Below are 23,628 nucleotides of genomic sequence, written 5' to 3'. Positions count from 1 at the left end.
AGCAAGAATTATGAATCTTAAATTGTGAAGTACTTTAAACATGTAAAAAAGCACAGAAGATAATGCAACTAACCCACATGATCCAGAGATCACCACTATCCAGATGCTGGTCTGTACCTTTCCTGTCTCTGACTTTGATCCTTTCATCACGTACTGTGTGTCCTTAAGCAATGCACGGACTTGTTTTTATATATTTTAAAGATTCATATAAATAACATACCAGATTGTATGTATCATTCAACAGTGTCGGTAAATTAGACATCATTCACTCAATTTAACAGCTCTGTACTTATTGACTATAAATATGTTTATCATTTCCTTTTTTAGTGGACATTTAAGTGGTGTTCACTTAGCTATTCCTAACAGTGCTGCAGTTTACATTTCTTAACTGTCTTCTCAAGCATGTGTGAATAGATTTCTCTAGGAGATCAGGATGTAATCTGCAATGTAGAACTTTGGTGTGTACAGTGGGTGCATCTGCACTAGAGAGTGTTAACTTGCTTTCTCCCATAGTTGTTCTAGTTTACACTTTTCCATAGTATTTTATAGCTCTTGCCTCTCACACCCTCAATGACACCTGCTATGTGGTATCAGACGAGCTGTCTCCTGTTGATTTTTATGTTCCAGATTTCTGGTGAGGTGGGGCATCTTTTCATATGTTAGCCATTTGGGCTTCCTTTTCTACAAATAATTATTCTTTGAAGATAAGCCTCCTCACACAGACTAGGATCGTTAAGACATAGCCTAGGGTCAAGAATAGATGGGCACAAAGAAAAATAGATGAGCCAAGAACTGTAAGAAGCATAACTTCTGCTTCTGAGTTAGTTTAGACTCTGATTTTAAATAATGTAGAACTGAAAATTGTAAGAGACAGTTACTCATGTAGTTTTTAAACAGAAAACGTATTGGTAAATCAGAGACCTTATATCATTTATCTATCGTGCAGATTATTTACTCCCCAGCTGGGTCTGAGACTGTGTATGGGCAACTCGTACTCAGGGAAAACAAATTGTATTGGATTTCTTTTGAAAAATTTAAAAAGTTTTAAACTTTGAATTAATTTCAGACTTAAACATCACAAAATAGTACTCAGAATTTGTGTACCTTTGCTAGATTCCCCAGTGCTAACATTTCATATCTCTCAATATATATACATATAATATTTTTTAAAATATCTTTTCATGGATTTCAGAGAGGAAGGGAGAAGGAGAGAGAGACAGAAACATCAATGATGAAAGAGAATAATTTATCAGCTGCCTCCTGCACTCCCCACATTGGGGATTGAGCCCCTAGCCCGGGCATGTACCCTGACTGGGAATTGAACCATGGCCTCTTGATTCATAGGTTAACACTCAACCACTGAGCCATACCAGTCAGACTACATACGTATAATCTTTTAAAAATTATTTGAAAATAAGTTGCTAACATAATACCCCTAACTACTTTCATATGTATTTCCTAAAAACAAGAACTTTTTCTTTCATAATTGCATACATTATCAAACTCAGGAAATCAATGGAGTTCTTCCTTGAGCTCACTAATCAGCAGTCAAAGTTGTTGGCCAATTTCAAGCAATTGTCTCTGGCTGTGGTGGCTGGTGGGCACGGCTCAGAGCATGTGACTATTGGACCAGTTTGCTCCACTGCGGGGGAGGCTGCCTTTCTAGCCCTGTATGACCACTCCGTGTTCCTTGCAGATCTCCTGCTGGGTCATGGTTAGCCAGACGGGTGGGCCCTCCAGGTCCCACCAGAGCCAGGCTTCTTTCTCGGAGATGGAGAAGTGGATGAGGCCAGGCACCTCAGACTCCTCGCCAGGGGAGGAAAGGACTGTGGCTGCTTCCCTTGCATCCCTTGTCCCTTCCCAGTGGGGGCCGACTCTGGCAGCTGTCTGGGCAGGATGATGGCGTGCGTTTGGGCCTCTCAGGAAGCTGAGAGTTGATCCACTGGCCCTCCAGCTGATGAGTGCACCCACGTTACGACTGGTCCGTGGCCTCTAAACTTTGATCCCGCTTTCCTGTCAGTTACAATGAATGTTGATCATGTAATTTTCCTATAATTTATGTATATTATAACATAGGAAGAAAGTTGGGAAAACATTTAAAGGGTAAATAGATAGAAATTCTAATACTCTCTTTCCTCACCTCAGGGGCCTTCTTGTTCTTGGGTCTCCTTTCTTCCTCATTTCTTGTTAAGGAATAGTATTGCTTTGGTGTAGCCTGAGGTTGAAGTCTTCCAGGCTTAATAACAGATATTAGGTAAAACCCTACCGTGAAGATAGTATTGTTGGTTCTGGTTGAAACCTTTGGGTTTCTTTTATCAAACTGAAACTAGAAATCAGCCCTAACTGGTTTGGCTCCGTGGAAATCATATTTTCCCCCACCAGTTTTTTTGAGATAATTGATATATATCACTGTATAAGTTGATTTGACTTGTGTATATGTGAAGTGATTACCACAATAAGTTTAGTTAACATCTATCATCTCATATAGATTATGAAAATAAGTTGCTAACATAATGGGTAGGACAGTGATGGCGAACCTATGACACACGTGTCAGAGGTGGCACGCGAACTCATTTTTTTGGTTGATTTTTCTTTGTTAAATGGCATTTAAGCCAAAACCGGTTTGGCTCAGTGGATAGAGCGTCGGCCTGCGGACTGAAAGGTCCCAGGTTCGATTCCGGTCAAGGGCATGTACCTGGGGACAAAAGTAAGTTTACAGTTGTTCATGTGGAAAATAATAAAATAATTAATGAATAATGATACAAGAATAAACTGTCTCATGTACTCACAACTGTAAACCCACTTTTGCCCTGCCCTGTATATTTTGTGGGGGGTGTTCATCCTCACCTGAGGATATTTTTTTCCATTGCTTTTCAGCAAGAGAGGAAGGGAGGGAGGAGCAGGAGGGGATGGAGGAGAAAGAGAAAGAAACATCGATGTGAGAGAGACACATCAACTGGTTGCCTCCTGCACACGTCCAGATGGGGTGGGGAGTGAACCTGAAACCCAGGTACGAGCTCTTGACCGAGAACTAAACCCGAGACCCTTTGGTGTGCAGGCTGAGCACACAAGTCAGGGCTCTGTGTTTTAACTTGTGATGAGAGCTCTTAGGATTTACTCTCTTAACAACTTTTCCTGTGCATCATACAGTAGTGTTCACTACAGTCACCACGTTGTACATTACATGCCTAGTCTTTTTTTTATTTTATAATTGAAAGTTTGTGCCTTTTGACCACCTTCACCCAGTTCTCCCTTCCCCTCTAGAAATTGTCTTTTTTCAGTCATCACTTGAGGATGTTTATTGATTTTTAGAAAGAGAGGAGGGAGAGAGAAACATCGATGTGATAAAGAAACATTGATCGGTTGCCTCCCTTACACGCCCTGACCAGGGATGGAACCCACAACCTGGGCATGTGCCCTGACCGGGAATCATACTGGCAACCTTTTGGTGCATGGGATGATGCCCAACCAACTGAGCCACCAGCCAGGGAAGGGTATGTGCACTTTTAATGTTTTAACTTTCTCTTGCTGATATGCCCTCCAGAGCACTGAGCTCCAGTACCTGGTAGTCTCATCTGCAGATATGAGACCGCACAGTTGAAGCTTTGAAAATGGAAGGTTTATTGGGCTTTTCTAGTTTCAAAAGTAAACATGCTCATAGAAATAAGTTTAGAAAGTATAAAAGAAAGATGTGAGAAGTCCCCATTATCTCACTACTTAAAAATAATATTAACAGTTTGGGCATATTTCCTTCCAGTAGTGCTTTCTGTATACTTATTTGTTTTGCTGCGATTGGAATGTGTATACAGTTTTGTCTCCTGGTTCTTTTAAAAATTTGGTTATGCCAATTATTTTTATGACGGTAACATAGTGAACTCTCCATCTCTGAGCATTAAAGTTGTCTCTGGGTTTTCGTTATCACCAATATGTTGTGCTAAACATCTTTGTGCGTAAAAGCTTTCTCTGTATTTGGGGCTATTTCCTTAGTTTAGAGTCAGAGAAGTGTAATTACAGTGCTGTATAGAATAAGTACTTTTTAGGGCTTAGGATAAAAGTTACCAAATTCTGTTTCAGAAGAGTGGGGCTCTTATTCTGATTATGCTTTTAAAGGCTGCTTCTTTACCAAATCTGTTGTCTCCAATTTTCTGTGTGAAGAGAATGAAGCGAGGTGGACACATGCCCAGGGCTAAGGGTGAAGGCGGGCTCTCGCTCACAGCAGCCTGAGTGTATCCTCGCCCAGAGCACCTGATCGCCTCTCTTCTTTAACTGTCTGCCCCACGGCGGCTGAAAGCCAAAAGGCGATGAGCCTGGAGAGCTGCCTCAGCTGTGAGATGGCTGGGTTAATGTCTTATTTGACAAGCCAGCAAGCCCCTCGCTGTACCCCGACTTTCAGCATTGAGAGTGAGACCACACAGGCCCTTTCCTTTTCTCCCCATGTTGTGAGGTTGTAGAGGACCCTGGTGCAGACCTTTCCAAGATGGTGAGAAGACGCCATTGCATCTCTCATCCTGGGTCCACAGCCCTGGAAGTGAGGGTGCTGTGCAGGGGAGGTTCCTAACTCTTGTTCTTTTACCATTTTCATAGGGAGTCAAAGTGGACACGAGAGACCACAGTGGAGCCACAGCCCGAATGCTGGCCAAGCAGTATGGACACATGAAGATAGTGGGGTTGATCGATGCTCACTCACTTTCTCTGCCCAAGAGCCTCTATCGGAGCCCAGGTACCTGTATCTGTGGCCTCACTCTTTCCTGGAGTCCCTTCCCCTTCTCTCACCTACTAAGAGATTTGGCTCCTGCAGCCTTGCCAGACTTCTGCCTCCCCTGACGACTCCATTTTGCAGTCAGAGTTGAGGGCTGCTTGTCTAAGGACAAGTTAGTTAGGGTGTAGAGTGGTACCTACCAGGCTGAATTCAGGTACCCAGGATGTGGACTTGTGATGCCCACCCAGACGTAGGAGGGCAGCCTCACAAGGGGACTGGCTTCTGGTTCTTGTTTCTTGACTTTCTTATGGTATTTGTTGCTGTGCAAAATGTTTTAATTTTACATAGTCAAATACATCAATCTTCTATCCTCTGGATTTTGAATTATAAAAATCTTTCTCTCTGCCAAAACCGGTTTGGCTCAGTGGATAGAGCGTCGGCCTGCGGACTGAAGGGTCCTGGGTTTGATTCCAGTCAAGGGCATGTACCTTGGTTGCGGGCATATCCCCAGTAGGAGATATGCAGGAGGCAGCTGATCGATGTTTCTCTCTCATTGATGTTTCTAACTATCTCTCTCCCTTCCTCTCTGTAAAAAAATCAATAAAATATATTTTAAAAAAAATCTTTCTCTGCCCTGGACAGTGGGCTCAGTGGTTAGAGTGTTGGCCCAAGCAACAGAGTCTCAGATTCAAATTCTGATCAAGGGCATGTACCTTGGTTGTATATTCCATCCTGGCCCCCCTGGTTAGGCATGTTCAGGAGGCAACCAATTGATGTATCTCTCACACTGATGTTTCTCTCTCTCTCTACCCCTTCTCCCTTCCTTTCACTCTCTCTCTAAAGATCAGTGGAGCCCAGCCAGCATGGTTCAGTGGTTGAGCATCGGCCTATGAACTAGGAAGTCATGGTTTGATTCCCGGTCAGGGCACATGCCTGAGTTGTGGGTTCGATTCCTGGTATGGGGTGCGCAGGAGGCAGCTCATCATTTTTTTTTATTATTATTAGTTAAGGTATTACAAATGTGTGAGGCAGCTCATCATTGATTTATATCTCTCTCTCCCTCTCCCTTCCTCTCTGAAATCAATAAAAAATATATTTTGAAGAAGATCAATGGTAAAAATATCCTCGGATGAGGATTTAAAAAAAAAAACTTTTCTGAAATCAATAAAAAATATATTTTGAAGAAGATCAATGGTAAAAATATCCTCGGATGAGGATTTAAAAAAAAAAAATCTTTCCCTGTGCCCTAGTTGTACAAGAATTCATACATGTTTTCTTCTAGTACTGACATGGTTTCATTTTGTGTGTGTGTGTGTGTGTGTGTGTGTGTGTGTGAACTTGAGTATCAGCTTGCCTAGCTCCTTAAAAACAGCATGTTGATATTGAGATTGTGGCAGATTTATAAATTAACTATCCCTTTATGTTGAGGCATCCCATCTAACAAAAGGAGTGTGCTTTTTGTTCAAGTATACTTTTGTGTCTTACAGAGGGTGTGAAATTTTTCCTCATTATGTTTTGCATATAATTTAAGTGTATTCCTAAGTGTGTGGTTTTCTTTGTTTCTATTGTAAATGGGGATCCACTACCATCATATCCTCTAACTGCTTATTGTCTGTGAATATGAAGGCTATTGATGTCTGTATACAATTTTTATATTCTTCTGCCTTACTCAGTTATTTCATTGTTTGAGTTAGTTTTATTTATTGATTCTGTAGGGTTTTCCAGGTATATTCCTAAATAGTCTGCAAATAGAGATAGATTTACTACTACTTTCTGATTGTTATACCTCGGATTTTGTTCGTTTAGTTTCATTGGCTAATACTGCTAGTACAACGTGGAGACAGTGGACAGTTACTGAGTCCTGACCTTAGCAAAAATGCCACATTAAGTAAGATGCTGACTTAAGAGTAAGGTGTGTGTGTGCATGTGCATGTGTGTGTGCATGTGTGTGTATGTGTGTGTGTTTGATTTTTAAAGAGGAAGGGAGAGGGAGAGAGAAAGAGAGAAATATCGATATGAGAGAGAAACATTAATTGGCTGCCTCTACACACCCGCTACTTGGGATCGAGCTAGCAACCCAGGCATGTGCCCGTACTGGGAATGGAACTGATGACCTCTTGGTACGTGGAACAGCACTCAACCAACTGAGCCACATTGGCCAGGGCTCTGTGTGTGTATTTTTTAAAATGTATTTATTGTTGGCAGTATTACAGACGTCCCCCATTTCCCCTCCTTTAGATGTGCATATTTTTTTAATATTAAAGTATCTGTCATTTCCTTAAGTGTTTTCTACAGAAATAAGTGTTGAATTTTGTCAAAGGCTTTTTCAACATCTATGGAAATGTTTGTGAGTTTTCTCCTTAGATCTATTAACATGTATTCTATTAATTTCCTAATAATGAACCAAGTTTATATTCTTGGCATAAATCCTAGTTGGCGTATTATTTTCCTAATGTGGTGTTGGATTCTGTTTGCTGTTATTTTATTTAGTGTTTTGTATGGCTACTCATTCATAAATAATATTGCCTTTTTGCTCTCCGTTTCGAATTTTGGATTTTGGGTTCAGGGTGCCTTTTCCTGTCCTCAGGTGCTGTGGAAGGATGTATAGTTCAGTGTCATGTCACAGTTTTTCTGCCTACTCCTCGGCTGAGTTTTGGAGAGAGGGAAGGAATGTTTTTACCTGCTGTGTGTGAGTCCTGGTGTTTATGTGCTCCCTGTGGTATTGGTGTGTCGGCGAAGATCGCTGGTGCGTCTGCATTTCACGGACAGAGCTTAGTGGTCTGGCTAGTGTGAGTCCTGGCCCAGGAGCCGCCTTCTCCCAGTGCCAAGGCCAGTCTTCTTACTGGTGGCCTCTTTTTGGAGTGGGATGTGGTTGGACCCAGCATTATGTGTCCTCGGATATTATTTTGTTTTGCCAGATCCTGAACTTCCCCTGGTTCCTTTTTCTCTTCACTACCCAGTTTCCAGAGGTCTCCCTCCCCAAAAGGCCTGCTGCTCCTCTGACTGTTCCTCAGGCCCCATGTGCATTCTCAGGTCACTTCCCCGGGTCATGCTCCACTCCCCTAGGATTCTTTTTCAGCATTTTTGCCCACAGAGTGGACTTTGTCTCCCCCATCATCTCTCCTCTGTGTGGTTTTTCCTAGACCTGCTTTGTTGCCCACAGAGAATAGAGGTGAGTGAGTCGGTTCTTTTTTGCTGGAAAGGTTCACTTGCCGGCTCCTCGCAGCAGCAGGAACTGTGAAGTTTGCAGTGCTCTCTGCCATCCAGGTCACTTTGAAGGTGTGGGATTTGTGAGAGCTCTCTGTGGTTCCCGCTGACGTGTGCAGGTCTGAGAGTGCGTGTTGGGAGGTTTAGATTCACGGAGCTGCCTTTTCCTTGGTTCCCCTCCCATGCACACTTACTTTTGTGATTCCATGTTCTGCTGGGGCGTGACCATGGTCTCCCAGTGCGTTGAAAAGGGAACGGTGGGAGTGGTTCCCTTGAGTCACTGGCCCGAGTTTGGAACCAGGGTCAGTAACTCCCTGACTTGCCAGGCAGTCTCTGAGAGTTGAGCTCTCAGTTCACATCTGAGGGAGCCTGCCCCCTTTCCAGGGCCTGGCCCTGCCCAGCTCTCTTCCTGGCCTCAGGATTGTTCTGTAACAAACACCAGCTCACACTAGCACAGTGGTAATCAGAGACTTCTCCACATCTCCACCCAGCTTACCAACTCCGAATAGATCGAATAGATTGTATCAGGTGGGAGCCTGATACCAATAGACCCGTGAATTGTGCCTTTAGGCGTGATGAAATACAGGGAACTGTGAGCAGCAATAAAGCAGTAATGTCTGTGGGGCACGCTGAACATTTAAGCTCAGATGAGTGGTAATTTGAAATACTTCCTAAAACAGCACACACAGCCTGTTTCCTAAGAAGTTACCGAGATTGACAATATAGAATTGCTAAGAAGTCATGATGCTCTGAATGTTTATGAACAAATATTAATCTCTTCAACTTAGAACAAAATTTATTTCCGATTGTAAACATAATACATGCTTGTTACAAAAAATTCTTCAAACCCAGACAGTGAGAGGTGTAAGAAATAAGAACGAGACTCCCCCTCATGACAGATGCTTTCAGTTCAGCTCATACTCAGCAAGCTTGCTGCTCCCCCAAATGTCCCCATAGCCCATCTGAGCTGTGGACTGGCCCATTATGGCATTTAAAAAAATTATCTTTTTTAAAAATTAAAAAAAATGTTCAATTATAGTTGACATTGAGTATTCTCCACCATCTTGACCGTAAATCCCGTTATGGCATTTCTTACACATGAAGTCCTGGGAAACTTTTCTGCTTCTTGATTTAAGAAAACCAGTTATGGTGATTGTCTTTCAGTTTACTATGAAGATTAGTAAATTAGTCCCTCACTGGACAAAATTTTTTAAAATATATTTTTATTGATTTTAGCGAGAGAGGAAGAGAGAGGGAGAGAAACATTTATGTGAGAGAGAAACATCGATCAGCTGCCTCCTGCATGCACCCTGACAGGGGATCGAACCACACCTGGGTGTGTGCCCTGACTGGGGATTGAATTGGTGACCTTTTGGTGCATGGGATGATGCTTAACCAACTGAGCCTCACTGGACAGACTGGACAATTGTCTTAACTTTTGTGTTTGACCCACAGAAAAATATGGAGATCTGAGCTCTTCAGATGAATCCTGCCCTGCTCCTCAGAGACAGAGGCCCTGTCGGAAGAAGGGCCTCAGCATCCATGAGGGGCCTCGGGCCTTGGCGAGGATCACAGCCATTGGACTTGGAGGCAAGATCCAGCCGTCTTGCTATGGTGAGCATTCCGTGTTTCCTGATGGCTTTTTGATACTTCCTTCACGCATTCTGTCTGGATGAAAAGGAACAACTCTCAGGTTTCTGAAATGTGGGCCACTGGGTTGGAGCAGCAGCTCAAAGATTCCAAATTGATGACAGTGATAGAAATATATTAGTCAATGGCTAGCTCTTGGGTTTGTGTTCATCCTTTGAGTTTTCTTTTCATGGGTTAAAATTACAAATAACAGCAGCAGAAATGTCACTATGCTCAGATTTGATTCATCACATAGTGAGTCAGCTAGTGCAAGAACAGGGTGCCACTTGAGTCCCACTTCCGGTCTCTGACTACAGCACTTGTGTGTGATACTTAACACATTGGTGGCTGGAGATGGATATGCCTCTGGGCCAGGCCAAGGACTCTCTCTTGCTCTTTTCTCAGGTGATGGATTGATGCTCAGACCCTTCTGAGAATTATGTGATGCACTTAGTGGGCTAGAATCCTAGACCCCAAGTTTCCAGACCTCCCGAGTTTATTCTCCAATTGTCAGTTCCTAAATGTTGAGTGCAGTGCCCTTGGGGAGAGCGGGAGGCGCCAATAGTTCTTGGAGCAAGTTGGGTTTTATGCCCACTGGCCTGACCAAGTGATCATACTTATGTACAAGTTACATCTTCCGTTGATGTCTATCACCCATCAGTGGCCAGGCCAAGTGCTGGTCTGTGGGCTGGGTAGGTGGGTCTTCCTCATGAACAGACATCCCTCTTGAGCTTGGAAGAAACCAACTTTCCCAGTCAGAGGAGAGCATATTCCCATCAGGAGTATGTTAGTAACTTGATTTCCTTATAAGACACTTGGAAGGAGTCCTAGGTTGGGAACTGGAGGCCTGCCTTCTCCTGTTGTCCTTGGGGGGTGGGCTGACTGGCCACAGGGAAAGGCCCTCCCCCAGCTGCTGGCAAGCTCCTTGTGCAGGATGAGGGCAGCTCATACCCTTCCTGTCTGGTGTGCTTATAAGCACATGGCGCTGGGACAGTTGGCCGACTTGTTTTCATTTTGAGTGGCAGAGTCTGTTCCTTTTTGAGGAGTCCATGCCACCTGTCCCACCCTGCCATATGGTAGGGGTGTGGGAAGCACGCGCCTTCTCTGGAGGTGGGGTGTAATTAATCTGTGTAGCTATACGACAGATGCCTTTATTAAATGGAATTCTTTCAGGTTATCAAAATAATCCATGGCTGCAGTCCATTTGTACACCATTTTTTTTATGCACCCACAGAGAAGGCTGGAAGAATATTCATCAAAATAATGATGGTAGTTGACTTGATTGTGGCATTTCAGGCGAGTTTTCTTCTCACAACTTGTGATATTTACATTTTTTATCGGTACATGTAGGCTTTGCCAACAATTAAAGAACATTTTAAAATAATGTGCAGAGGCCCTAACCGGTTTGGCTCAGCGGATAGAGCGTCAGCCTGCGGACTCAAGGGTCCCAGGTTCGATTCCGGTCAAGGGCATGTACCTGGGTTGCGGGCACATCCCCAGTAGGAGATGTGCGGGAGGCAGCTGATCGATGTTTCTCTCTCATCGATATTTCTAGCTCTCTATCTCTCTCCCTTCCTCTCTGTAAAAAATCAATAAAATATATTAAAAAAAATAATGTGCAGATTTTAAAAAGTGTTGATAACTACAAAAAGGTGTAAAGGCTTTGTTAGCCAGTCTGTTTTATGCAAATAAATGTACTTTCTGTGGGCAGGGGGCAGGCAAAATGGGAATGGACCTCTGTGGTTTGTGTTCTGCCTTTTCTCCTTGTTTTCCTGCAGGCAGCTACGTCCAAAGGTTGTATAATTTGGTGTTACTATAGTTAATTTTTAGCCTGGAGCCTCCAACCTTCCTGCTTAGCCAGATCTATTTTTGACTGGGGTTGACTGACCCGAAGAGGGAAAAAACCCTTAGATGCCTGTGCCCCTTAGATGCCAGGGACCATAAAGGCTGGCATGTGAGATTAGATGCTTCCAGCTAAAAGGTACACTTTTTCCTTAGCTCAGGAGTCTGTAAACACAGCTTACCATTTCCTACTCTCTCTTTTCTTTTTGCATCCAAAATCTTCTTAATCACAAGATGGGATCTGCGGTTATTTTTTTTTTGTAGCTGCAGCTAACCTGTCAGCCTCTTGCACATTTGAACTTCCGGCCCTTGAATCGTATGTCAGGTTTGGTGTGGCTGTGAGCGATTCCTGGGGCCTTGTTGAAATGCCTGTACACTCTGAGGCACTTGCATGCATAAGAAAGCAAGACAGGGCCACAGCCCTTGGGGGAATCCAGGGCCAGCTGGTCGAAGGTGAGGATCTTGCCCCTGACCTTAAGGATGCGGCTACAGGAGCGCTGCTCACACTAAGTGCACACACCTCCAGTCTGGGCACCTTCCAGGCTGGAAGCTTCATCTTCCGGACCATCCGGGAAAGGGATAGAGGAGGCCTGTTGGTGCGACTCGAACAACCTCTTCGGCACCACTTGGTTGAAGGTGGAGTTGGTTTGCCTGGCCAAAAACCTGTATAGCTTGACCAACAGCCTTAGGAAGATGTCTTGGATCTTGGGCTCCTTGTGCCGAACCTTTCAGTCTTTGTTGATGTTGTGGCAGATGACGACTCCCATGATGACCCATTTCCTTCTTTTTCATTTGGAAAAGAAATAGCATAGTGTGGGAGAGGGCACCAGGCTTGATCAGGTGCTTTGACTCCAGCATGCACTTGCTGTGGGACACAGGATTGCCTCTCAACTCCTCGGAGCCTGCCTCCTCGCCTGCAAACTGCACATGACATCATGTCCAGGTTACTGTGGCGAGTGGATGAGGTCCTGACCAGGAAGATACAATTTTCCTTCCTGCCTGCCTAGATCCTGGTCTTCCCTTAGGCTGAGGTCCCTCTGGGGAGGTGGTCACGCTGGGAAGGAAGAACTTGTTTTCCCTTTTGGGCGTGTGGGTTTATGTGTCCCATTCTGTTCACAGAGCAGGTGCCTCCCCGGGGCTATGTCACCTTCAACAGTAGTGATGAGAACCCCCTGGAGGGAAGGGGCTTCTGCTACCGGGATGTGACTTCCCCCATCAACGACCGGGACGTAGAGAGCAGCAGCAGCAGCAGCCGGGGTATGTGTGCCACCCCTCCCACCCTGCTGGGGCTCGCGTGCTGTGATGGGTGTGTCTGGTAGAGAAGGAGAGGGTGAAAGACATAGAAAGACTTTCCTCCCTGGCTCTGGAGGAAAGTCAGAGAACCTGGCATGGCCCAGAGAGAAGCAGCTTCCAGCCAGTGTCTCTGTGCCTGTGTGCAGGGTCTGGGGAGTTATTCCCGACAGGTTTAGCTTCTTGATTGGTGAGCCCAAAGGGAATGTCTTTGTTATAATACATGTATCGTCCATTCAGCAGCTGTTTACTGAGTGCCCTGTGTGCCAATCATTGTTCTAAATGCTTGAGTTTACCAGTGAACAGAACAGACAAAAACGCTGTCCGTGTGTGTACAGGGGAGGGGTCGGCCAGGCAGTCAGCATGAAACACAGTAAACTAAGGTGTTGATGAGGGCTGTGGATGAAACAGCTCAGGCTCTGGGGAGTCACTGTGTGCGCGACCTATAGTCAGGCGTCCTTGTCTTCACTGTTGGCAGAAGAGCAGGCCTTCTGTGCCCACCTTGGGGCTGTGCGGAGCAGCAGCAGCAGCGAGGGCCTGGCGAGAGCCCCGGGAGTCAGCAGCGAGGCCTCTTTGGAGAGCAATGAGGTGAGGCCTCTCCTTATTCCTTACCTCTCATCTCCTTCCCCTGTTTTGGTGTCATCGGGGAGGCTAACAGTTCATTTGAGACGGGCAAGTCTCATAACAAGGACTTAATGCATGTCTGTGCTGTGTTAGGACATACAAGGTTAGGGCCGCTCTCTAGAACCGCCTGGGATTGGGTGACCTCAGGGGAAGCCTGTGTGTGGCAGGTGGGGGAGTTTCAAATCTTACCGCCGCTGTGAGGGAAGTGGCACAGACTGAGAGTAGAAGCTGGAATCATGGGGCAGAGAGCAGTGTGGATGCAGCCACGTCAGCTGCAAGACTTTCAATGTTACTTCATTTTTTGAGCAATTCTGTTGTGGTTCTATTTTTCTTAAGGAATTTGTCCAAAGTTCCACAGCTACTTAGTAACAGAGCTGGGATATGAACCCAGTTCTAGATGACCCAAAGCTCATGCACTCTTCCTCTATACATTTTTTCTTTTAATCCTCATCCAAGGATATATTTTTTCCATTGATTTTTATAGTGTGGGAGGGAGAGAGTGGGAGAGAAACATTGATGTGAGAGAGACACATCAATTGGTTGCCTCTCACACGCACTCCCACTTGGGCCAGGGACCAAACCTGTAACTCAGGTATGTGCCCTTGACCAGAAATCGAACTTTCTGCCTTTTGGTGTTCTGGCCAACACTCCTAACCACTGAGCCGCACCAGACCAGGGCCTTTATTTTTATTCCTATTTCCCCACCCCTCCCCCCTTTGGTAACCATTAGCTTGTTCTCTAAATCTGTAGTTCTGTTTTGTTTGTTTCTGGAGTTATATATTAAGTGAAATCATATGGTATGTCTTTCTCTGACTTACTTTACTTAGCATAATATCCTCTAGGTCAGTGGTTCTCAACCTTCTGGCCCTGTATTTTATTAACACCCCCGTGAAAGGGTCGTTCGACCGCCAAAGGGGTTGCGACCCACAGGTTGAGAACCACTGCTCTAGGTCCATCCATATTGTTACCAATAGCAAGATTTCATTCTTTTTTTATTTTTTTAAATGTTTTTTCTTTTTAGAGAGAGAGGAAAGGAGAGGGAGAGATAGAAACATCTATGAGAGAGGAACATTGATTGGCTGCTTCCCACATGGCCCCTACTGGGAATCAAGCCCACAACCAGGGCATGCACCCTGACCGGGAATGGAACTGGTGACCTCTTGGTACATGGGATGATGCTCAACCAACTGAGCCATACCGGCCAGATAGATTTCATTCTTTTTTATTGCTGAGTAACATTCCATTGTATATATGTACCACATCTTTTTTAACTATTCATCTGTTGAATACCTAGGTTGCTTCCATATCTCAGCTATTTATTAGTAATTCTGCAGTGAATATAGGAGTGCATATATATTTTCGAATTAGGGTTTTTTTTCTTCAGATAAATACTTAGAACAGGGAATTGCTACATCATATGGCAGCTCTATTTTTAATTTTTTTAGAAATTTCCATATTGGCTGCACCAATTTACAATCCCACCAATAGTGTCTGAGGGTTCCTTTTTCTCCACTTACTCACCAACATTCTTTATTGGCTTATTGATGACAGCCTTTCTGACAGGTGTGAGGTGATAGCTCATTGTGGTTTTAATTTGTGTTTCCCTGATGATTAGTCTTTCAATGTTACTTTAAACACACATACCTCTTGCCACAGGATTCAGATAATGCACGTAAAAGCTCAGCTCGCAAGCAAACTAAAAGTTATATGAAGACCAAGAATCGCTACAGCAACAGTGACAACCAATGGCCTCCCAGCACTGGGACTTCTGGGGCGGCCTGTCCCCCAGGATCTACCCCCCAGACTGAGAGGTTCCCCTATTCAGGACCCCAGGTAAAACCTTTGTGAAACTGGTGGTTACACTCTTTGTGATTTGTGAGGTATTTATTGTGTGCTTACAGTGAGCCAACCACTGTTAAGAGAGTGTGGTGGCTCTTCCCCAAATGACCTGTAAAGCTTCTTGGGCTAAGAGAATTCCTAAGGTCAGAGGTGCTGGTGGGAGGGTTTATACCTGTCCCTTCCCGTAGGAGAGATCTGTCTCTCCCTTTGGTTACCATGCCCATTTCCATACTTGACTCAGCCCCCCTGAGCTTTCAGGAGTTGCAGAGACAAAGTGGCACACAGTATGTAAGTAATGAAAATTGCTGTTTCTGCCTTCCTCATTATGGGTCCCTCCGGCTAAGCAGTATCTTGGGGTTTACAGGTGTGACATAACAGCTCAACTGTCTAATGTGTGTTTATCGAGTTCTCTTGCCCTCAGTGGGCATAGGTGATACCAGATAAAATACAGGTGAGTACTTGCCATTTATTTGTTCAAGTCACAGCTCTGCTGTTCACTAGAAGCCTATGATTTTGCTGGCTTCTCCTTGCCCCACCCCATCCCCTGGGAGCTATCTCCAGGGCCTGTATTCCCAGCTTCTGCAAGCAGCTGCACCACTCAAGTCCTTAAATGCATCTTGATTGGAGAGTTGTTGGAATCTTAAAAGCTGTTTCAGAAAGTAGGTTGAAGAAAATGATGGAGTAACGACTTTTGAAAATTTGCTCCTCTATAAAGGCAACATTGAAACTGGCAAAAGTGGCCAGAATCAATTTTCCCCCAGAAACTTGTGATTCAAACTAAAGGCTTGCAGCAGCCTGGAGAGTGTTTATTCAAGAGAAATGACTGATTCTCAGTGAGAACTGTGAGCTGTTAGCATTTTAACTTGCCCTAGTCCAATTCTTCCACTCTCCAATGCCACAGTAGCTGTGACAGCCACTGGAGCGGGTAGAGCAGAGCTGGAGTGCTTTCGGAGTTTCATTCCAAAGAATTGGCATTACTAGACTATCTGATGGTTCCCTTGGAAGACATGCTTATTAACAAGACTGTATTATACTAGTAAGACTCAGGCTTATCTACTCAACACCAAAAGTCCTCTCGTTGGAGGACGTGTATTGAAAATCATATGGGGAAATGTTTTGATTTTGCAGCTGTCTGAGGTATTGGATAACAGCTTGGGTGAAAGATTAACCACAAAGCTTAAAAGGAAAATCTGGGGAAGGAGATGTCCATAGGAGCTTTGAAAAGCTCTGACTTATCATCCTGGGAATCTAAGCGGCCACATATGTGCTCAAGGCTGTGTATGGTCAAGAGTGCCTGAGAGCACCCCCGATGATCTTGGGTTTTGGCCAAGCAGGAAGCAAAGGCTAGGCCAGCATTGTCATCTGCCTGGGGGTGCTGAACATGTGCCCCAACAAGCACACAGAGCTGTTGGGCAAAGACTGGGAGATTTATTGGTTTTGGTGTTTAGGAGATCTCTGTCCAGCCCTCAGCTGATCACTAAGCTAACTGAGTAGAGACTTCAGTAGCCACAGACCAGAAAGAATACAGACAACAAACCCCAGAGGGAGGAGAATTAGATCTCCAGAGCTGCCTCATGAAAATGTCCAGTTTTCAACAGAAAAAATGTATGCAGAGAACAAGGAAGAATAACTAATAAATAGTAAGAAAAGGCAATAGTAGAAGCTGTCCCTGAGGAAGTTCAGACATTGGACTTGTTAGTTAGACAAAGACTTTAAATAAGTTTTTAAAACTATGTTCCAAGAGCTTAAGGAAACCACATTTAAATAGAAAATATCAAGAAAGTGATATAAATAAAAATGAACTAAATAGAAATTCTGGAATTGAAAAGAATAATAACTGAAATGAAAATTTCACTAGAGGGGCTCAAGAGCAGATTTGAGCGCACAGAAGAATCAGAAAACTTGACATAGACCAATTGAAATTATCCAGTTTGAGAAATAGAAGAATGAAGAAACATGAGCAGAAACCTGTGAGCCACCATCAAATATACCAACATGCATATATGGTGTTCCAGGAGAAGAAGGAGAGGAAAGCAGAAAAAAATGTTTTAAAAATAGCCAAATCTCCCCAAATTTAATAGAAACATGAATCTGCACATCCAAGAAGCTAAATAAACTCTAAGTAAGTTAACTCAGGTCCACACCTAGACCAACATAATCCAACTGTCAAAAAAACACACAAGAGAATCTTAAAGGAAGAAAAATGACTCATTACCCCGAAAGGATTTGCAATAAGATTAACAGCTAATTTCCCCATCAGAAACCATGGAAACCAGAAAGACATCTGACGACATCGTCAAAGTATTGAAAGAAAAATAACCAAGAATGCTATATTCAGCAAAAACTGACCTTCAAAAGTGAAGGAGAAATTAAGGCATCCCCAGGTAAACAAAGTCTAAGAAAATTTGTTGTTAGCAGACCTGTCCTTCAGGAAACACTAAAGGTGTCCTTAAAGCTGAATGAAAAGACACTACATCCAAAGACACAAATAAGTATCCCTGGACTCCCTACTCTCTCTCTGAGGGCACAGGGAGGAGGGGCAGAATGGGCTTCTGCCTGCACTCAAGTCACTGTCCCACTGCTGAACTTGGGGGATCAGTAGGGCTCAGATCTCCTCCTTAAAAGCGATCTCACGGCCCGACTGTTGTGGCTCACTGGTTGAGCATTGACCTATGAACGAAGAGGCCATAGTTCAGTTCCTGGTCAAGGCACAGGCCCAGGTTGCGGACTCGATCCCCAGTGGAGGGCATGCAGGAGACAGCTAATCAGTGCTTCTCTCTCCCCTTCTCCCTTCCTCTCTGAAATTAGTAAAAATACATTTTTTTAAAAAGCGACCTCACGAATGCACACTCAGCAGGAGAAAAGTGGCTCCACCTTGTATCATGTGCCTTTTTTTGTCCCCATGTCTTTGTGATCTGCCCCTTTGCCAACCTGTCCTGGCCTCTCCACTAGGACCTTGCCACACTGTTGGAGCAGATAGGGTGTCTGAAGTACCTGCAGCTGTTTGAGGAACAGGACGTGGACCTTCGAATCTTCCTGACCCTCACTGAGAGCGACCTGAAAGAAATTGGCATCACGTGAGTCCAGGGCCATCTGTGGCTGCATGCCCCTTGTCTCTGGGACCGTCTGATGTTGCAGCTTTCCAACATTTGGAGAGAGAGTTGCCCTCTCTAGAGGTCAGCTGTCTTCTCCATTCTTAGACGTAGATGGCCTGAGTCTTGTGGCGTCTCAAGCTGGCCTGGCTCAGTGCTGTATTCAGGGAACCCAGACACTTTCTGCCTGTTCACTTTTGAGAATTTTCCAAGTTGGCAAACATAGCCTGGAGCCAGCTGGCTAGTTTCCTACTTAGTGACAGCAGCAGCCCGGCTGGGAAGGGGACCAGGTGCAGGGGAGCTCCAGTGAGGTCATCACTTCTCACAACCCTTTGTTTCTGTCCTCTGGCTACTCTCCCGCCTCAGGGATCTTTCCTAGGGAAACCATGGTCTGTGGAGTGTTCAGGCACATGCAAACGCTGATCCAGGTTCTTTTCTCATCCCCCACAGGTTGTTTGGACCCAAGAGGAAGATGACTTCTGCCATTGCCCGCTGGCACAGCAGTGCCCGCCCCCCCAGTGACGCCCTGGAGCTGGCCTATGCCGACAGGTTGGAAGCTGAGATGCAGGAGCTCGCCATCCAGCTGCACAAAGTAGGTGGGAGGCAGGGGGCGGGAGGGTACATGCAGAGATGGCAAGAGAGGTGTCTGGAGACACACACCTGCAGAGAAGGACACTGATAGGACAGCGAGGGCAGAAAGAATGACAGCTCCCACCATGAAAGGGAGATACGCAGGCAGGCCCACAGGAAGAAGGCCCAGAAAGGTATGGGACATTCGGTGGAGGTCAGGTGAACATCCACAGGAGACAAGAGAGAGGGTGAGGCCAGAGAACAAGTGGGCTCACAGGAAGGGACCCAAAGCAGGGGAGGCTTCAAAGTAGAAACAGGCCTCCCATTCCAGGAGAGAGACAGGCAGAGACAGAGGATGGGGGTGGTTCCCGGCCATGGCCTGGGGCCTGTGTCTCCTGCATCCTTGGCCCACTTGCCTGCCCCATCTGCCAGCCCGCCAGCCCCACCTCCCACCTCTCCCTCTCCAGCGCTGTGAGGAGGTGGAGGCCATGCGGGGCCAGGTATCCCAGGAGCAGGAGCTGCGGGCTGTGGTGGAGAGCTGCCTCCTGGAGCAGGACAGCACCCGCAAGGACATCCTTGCCCAGCTGCAGGAGACCTGGGCCCTGGCCCAAGATGCTGCTCTCATCCTGGACCAGCTACAGTGAGTAGGCACCTGAGCTGATCGAGTTCCCTCCAGATTCTTCAATCAAGGATTTGCTTTCAGGGCCTCCTCAGTCACTCCTTGCCTGCCCCCCCATTCCCCACCCCCACTCCCCACTCCTCACCCCCTGCCCTATTTCATTCTAGCTGTTCCTCCCTACAATGTAGACCAGGCAGAAGTAGGGCCATGAAAATCTGCATACCCTACACAAGCTCTCTGCCTTCACTCGGGCGAGAGCTTGTCAGTGTGGGTGGGTGCGGGGGGTGCTTGCCAAGCCCAGGAAGGTGGGCTGTGGGGACACTCCAAAGTGGGGATGTCTGCCGTCCCCTGCCCTCTGGGACCATGGAAGGCAGTTGCCAGGCTTTCCCCTTACCAGCACTTGGTCTTGTGTTCTGCAGAGCCTGTCAGGCTGAGCTGTCAGCCCGAGTGAAGCAAGACGAGTCCCCTCTGGGGGCCACCCTAGGCCCAGCCCTCCCTACAGCTGGTAAGGAGAGCAGTGTCCTGGGCCAGAACTGGGCAGAGATGCCTCCTCAGGCTGGGTTTTACCATGTCTCGATGGTTATCACATTTACACTCCCCAGTCCCTTTGCAAACACATTCCCAGACTCTAGGGTGAGGGCACCCTGCCCTCCTCAGCCCATTTCCTTAATGTCCCTCCTGGTGGTTGGAAGCAAAGCCCTTGGGCCATTGTGACTGTGCTATCCAAGACCTCAAGTGACTTCTGCAGCCTCCAGTTGGAGCCCAGGCTGGGTCCACCCCAGGGCATAGCCTCATGGGAGGCCAGTGATCCGCGCCACCCCCCCCACTCCCGCTTTCATTCCTGGGGCCAGGCCCTGACCAGCAGTTACTGCTTTGGGTAAGCAAGCAGAACCTGTTTTGATGTAACAAGGGGGTCACACAGGCACTGACAATTGGGTGGGACTCCTGGTCACAACAGCTCAGGACAGAAGCAGGGCCTGTGAGCACACAGACCCCAGGCTCACCCAGCCTTCTGCCCCATAGACTCCAAAGGCTGGCAGGCCTCCCTGCAGGCCCTGAGCCTCCCCCAGCTGTCGGGAGCATTGGAGGACCGAGTCCATGAGATGGGTGAGTCTCTGGGAGGGCAGCCAGTGACCCTCGCCCCCGCCCAGGGACCAGACAGGAGTAACAGGAAGAGCCCTTAAGTTTAGACCCCTAGGGCAGCCCCACTATAATCTACTGACCTTCCAGGTCATCCATTCCTAGTGCCCCCCGAGGCACCCCTTCTTCCCATTGCTGCCCACACTTGCAAAGCAGACTCTTCCCATCTTCAGGGCGAGTGCTGTGCTCGGTGACCCAGGGCCTGGAGAAGCTGCAAACGCTGAATGGGAAAGAGAACTGGCGGGAGCCTTAGTCTGAGGGATGGTGAGTATCAGCCCAGGACCCAGTCTGGGACAGCAGGGTCCACTGGGAGCTGAGCGAACACCCACTTCAGTCCTCCCTTTTCCTTCTCAGAATCTGACGTTGGGTGACTGATCCACCCTGAAGCTGTGTGCCCGGAGGACAGGAGGGCGGTGAGTGGGCAGTTGCAGCAGCCCAGGTCCCAGCTGGGGCCAGAGGATCGGCCCTCGGGAGCAGCTGGCAGAGAGACAGGACCAGGCTGTGGCTGGTTCCAGGCAGCAAGGCCCCCACAGAAGCAGGACGAGGGCCTTGCCCTGAACCTGGTGGTAAGGCCCAGAGCAGACAGGACCCTGGGGAGAGAGCGTGTCCCCATATACCACAGGTGCCACTCAGATTTGCCCTGATGGGTGAGGACGGGTGTCTGGGCAGCATATGTCATTTGCTGGAAAATAAAATGTAAGATCAGCTGGTGAGGGGCTCAGTTCTGGTCACACATGTCGTACTGCCTAACATAGCAGCAGGGGGAAAGCCATGCCAGGACCCCCACCTCCAGTGACTGGCTGGGGCCCAGGCTTCCTCGCCAGGACAGAATACTGTGCTTATAGGGGTGCTGACTTGGTGACCCCTCCTGCCCCATGGTCCCCAGCAGCTAGGGCTTTTGCTCAGAGCCCCTGTGATTGAATAGAAGCTACCTGGAGAGCCAAGCACACCCCAAGCCCCAGGAAATGAGAGCGGAGCAAAGTACAGGTATTTTATTTACAGAGTGGAGTGCCTTCGCCCAGTGTGGCTGCTTCATCAAGGCTCTAAGGTGGAACAGGTGCCCAGGCTGGGCAGGGAGCACCGCTTTTCTTAGGCTGGGTAGGCACTGTGGAGACTTTCCAGTAGCTTCACTGAGTTTAGCCAGACTTGGGGCCATAGGAGACTGCCATGGTGACCTTCCTGCCTGTGGTGGCTCTGCTGTTGTCATTCTGCACACTTGACGGGTATTTCCAGACCATCTCTGGGAGCTGCCTGTAGACCATACTGGGAATGGAGAAAAGGAGGCTTTCAAAGCACAGGAAAGAGCAGCAGGCTCAGCCTAGCGGCACAGCCACCGGGATCACAAAAGGGGCCTCTCTGGACGGTCTCAGCACAGAAGCCCAGACCAAGCCGACAGCCCAGAGAGGTCCGTGGCTGGTAGTGCCACAGGTGAACAGGGAAGTGGACAGCACCCCGCCTCAGACAAGGTCTGTGACAGCATAACTCTGAATGGGGCCAGTGCTTAGACTTGGCCCTGACTTTAAGTCTTAGGAAGTGAGAGAAGGAAGGGGACAACCTCCTGTGCCCTGCCTTGAGCCTGCAGTCAGGACCAAAGAATAGAGCAGCAGAGGAACCACTTTCCTGTCCCTTCAACAACTCCATCTATTAGCTGGGCCCATGACCCTGACTGCCCTTGGGGACCAAGCACCAGTGAGGTCAAGTGAAGCCTCACCCGTAGTTCATACAACACAGAAAAGGAAATCTAAGCCAGTAAAGCTAACAGCTAAAATTAACAGCACAACATCCTACCCAAACTGGCTCTCCTCTAGGCCCTGAGGCTGGCACAGAGGGCAGGATGCAGGAATGAGTCAACTGAGCCAAAGGCACCCCCCTTGAGAACCAAGTTCTCATTGGTCTAAGTGTCTGTACAACCACCCACTTGGAAAATCAGGCAGTGCCTGCGCCTCCACCAGCTCAAGGGACTCTCAGGTGGGTTTGAGCCTCAAGGTGGGTAAGAATGTCCTGAGCCTGGACAGCCAGGCCCACCACCCCCAGGCCACCCACTGACCAACCTGAGAAGGTCCCACCTGGCCCTGTGACTGCTTGAGGCAGCAGAGATGATAAGATGCCCACTGGCCCCATGCAGTCAGAAAGGGTCACACACACAAACACGCTAGAAGACACTCCCACAGAACTTCAGGGCCCTCAGCCCTGAACACAAGCCAGGGGAGGGCAAAGACGCAGTATGGGAGCAACCTCAGGAGGAGGATGGGAGCAGCTTCTCCAGGGCCTTCTTTTGCTTCTCAGTGGCTGCAGCCACAGCTTCAGCCAGCTTTTCCTCGGGCATCATGTTGAGCACCTTGAGGGCGAAGAGGAGCTGGTACTTAGCCGTGCTGATGAAGGCATTGCTCAGAAAGTTGGGAAAGCCACCAACTCGGTCCTTCTGGGTGTACAGCGGGACCCGCACCAGTCCCAGCACCTGCACAAAAGGGGACCAGAGTTGGGGCCGGGCCCCCACACCAAAAGCACAACCCTGGTAGGAGGGGCCTGTAAGCTGCTAGGCCAGGGGAAGGGAAAGCAGGTTGCCAAGGACAATGGGAGACCGCGGCAGGGTCTGGTGAGGCAGAAGCCAGCCAGCTCCTCTGGAGCAGTGCAGCCCTCTCCTCCCCAAGCAAATTTCAGGGCCACCTCATGCACTCCGCACCCTCTGCATCCTCATGTTCCAGCCTCCACCCGCTGGCAGGAAGCCCCCCAGTCCACACTCCATGCTCCCTCTTGCAGCAGGTGAATCCCCAACACAGCAACTGTCACTCCCAGCCCTTCCAGACCCTAACACCCCCAAATCACAAAAGCCCTCAACCCCTGCACCACGCGAACCCAATCTTCATTCCCAGTTCCCCTTTCTGCTCTTCAACTTCCCACCTCCTCGAGCAGGTCCCGCCCCATCCCATCCCATCCCCCCAACCAATCCCACTCCCCACCCCCAGGATTGGCAATGGCAGGCAAGGCGGATGGAACACAGCCCCGAGGGAGCCCCAGCCTCCCACCGGCACCTCAGGTCCCTCTCCCTACCCCGAGGCTGCAGTCACCCCCACCCA

The 23,628-nt window shown here is 47.6% G+C and overlaps 2 protein-coding genes and 1 long non-coding RNA gene across 8 annotated transcripts in view; 1 reads left to right on the top strand and 2 right to left on the bottom strand.

Moving 5' to 3' along the window:
* The window catches only part of ANKS3 (ankyrin repeat and sterile alpha motif domain containing 3), a 33,501-nt gene extending 12,237 nt beyond the window's left edge, over positions 1-21,264 (top strand). For 2 of the 6 annotated variants that reach the window (XM_006757901.2, XM_015560139.1), the window contains 12 exons: positions 4,585-4,720; positions 9,362-9,520; positions 12,497-12,634; positions 13,146-13,255; positions 14,948-15,124; positions 18,083-18,207; positions 18,673-18,814; positions 19,260-19,432; positions 19,831-19,916; positions 20,435-20,518; positions 20,725-20,815; positions 20,906-21,264. In XM_006757901.2, coding sequence (XP_006757964.1) covers positions 4,585-4,720; positions 9,362-9,520; positions 12,497-12,634; positions 13,146-13,255; positions 14,948-15,124; positions 18,083-18,207; positions 18,673-18,814; positions 19,260-19,432; positions 19,831-19,916; positions 20,435-20,518; positions 20,725-20,804 — 1,410 coding nt within the window. In that variant the 3' untranslated portion in view covers positions 20,805-20,815; positions 20,906-21,264. Of the gene's footprint in view, positions 1-4,584; positions 4,721-9,361; positions 9,521-12,496; positions 12,635-13,145; positions 13,256-14,947; positions 15,125-18,082; positions 18,208-18,672; positions 18,815-19,259; positions 19,433-19,830; positions 19,917-20,434; positions 20,519-20,724; positions 20,816-20,885 lie in introns of all 6 variants that reach the window. The other 4 variants (XM_006757902.2, XM_006757903.2, XM_015560137.1 and 1 more) reach the window with 4 other exon arrangements.
* Positions 21,265-21,528: 264 nt separating this feature from the next.
* LOC107182151 lies at positions 21,529-22,780 on the bottom strand. Its single transcript, XR_001512880.1, has 2 exons — positions 22,693-22,780; positions 21,529-21,814 (listed from the first exon to the last, which is right to left on the bottom strand). It is a non-coding gene; the product is annotated as an uncharacterized LOC107182151 (long non-coding RNA).
* A 12-nt stretch (positions 22,781-22,792) lies between these two features.
* The window catches only part of NUDT16L1 (nudix hydrolase 16 like 1), a 1,278-nt gene continuing 442 nt past the window's right edge, over positions 22,793-23,628 (bottom strand). Inside the window, 2 exon segments of the mRNA XM_015560140.1 lie at positions 22,793-22,853; positions 22,856-23,009. Of these exon segments, the coding sequence (XP_015415626.1) occupies positions 22,834-22,853; positions 22,856-23,009 (174 nt within the window). The 3' untranslated portion in view covers positions 22,793-22,833.

The sequence above is a fragment of the Myotis davidii genome, unplaced genomic scaffold (assembly GCF_000327345.1).
Source record: "Myotis davidii unplaced genomic scaffold, ASM32734v1 scaffold555, whole genome shotgun sequence".
NCBI lineage: Eukaryota > Metazoa > Chordata > Mammalia > Chiroptera > Vespertilionidae > Myotis > Myotis davidii.
Note: the sequence above shows the minus strand (reverse complement) of the source record. Positions and strands in the feature narration are given on the sequence as shown.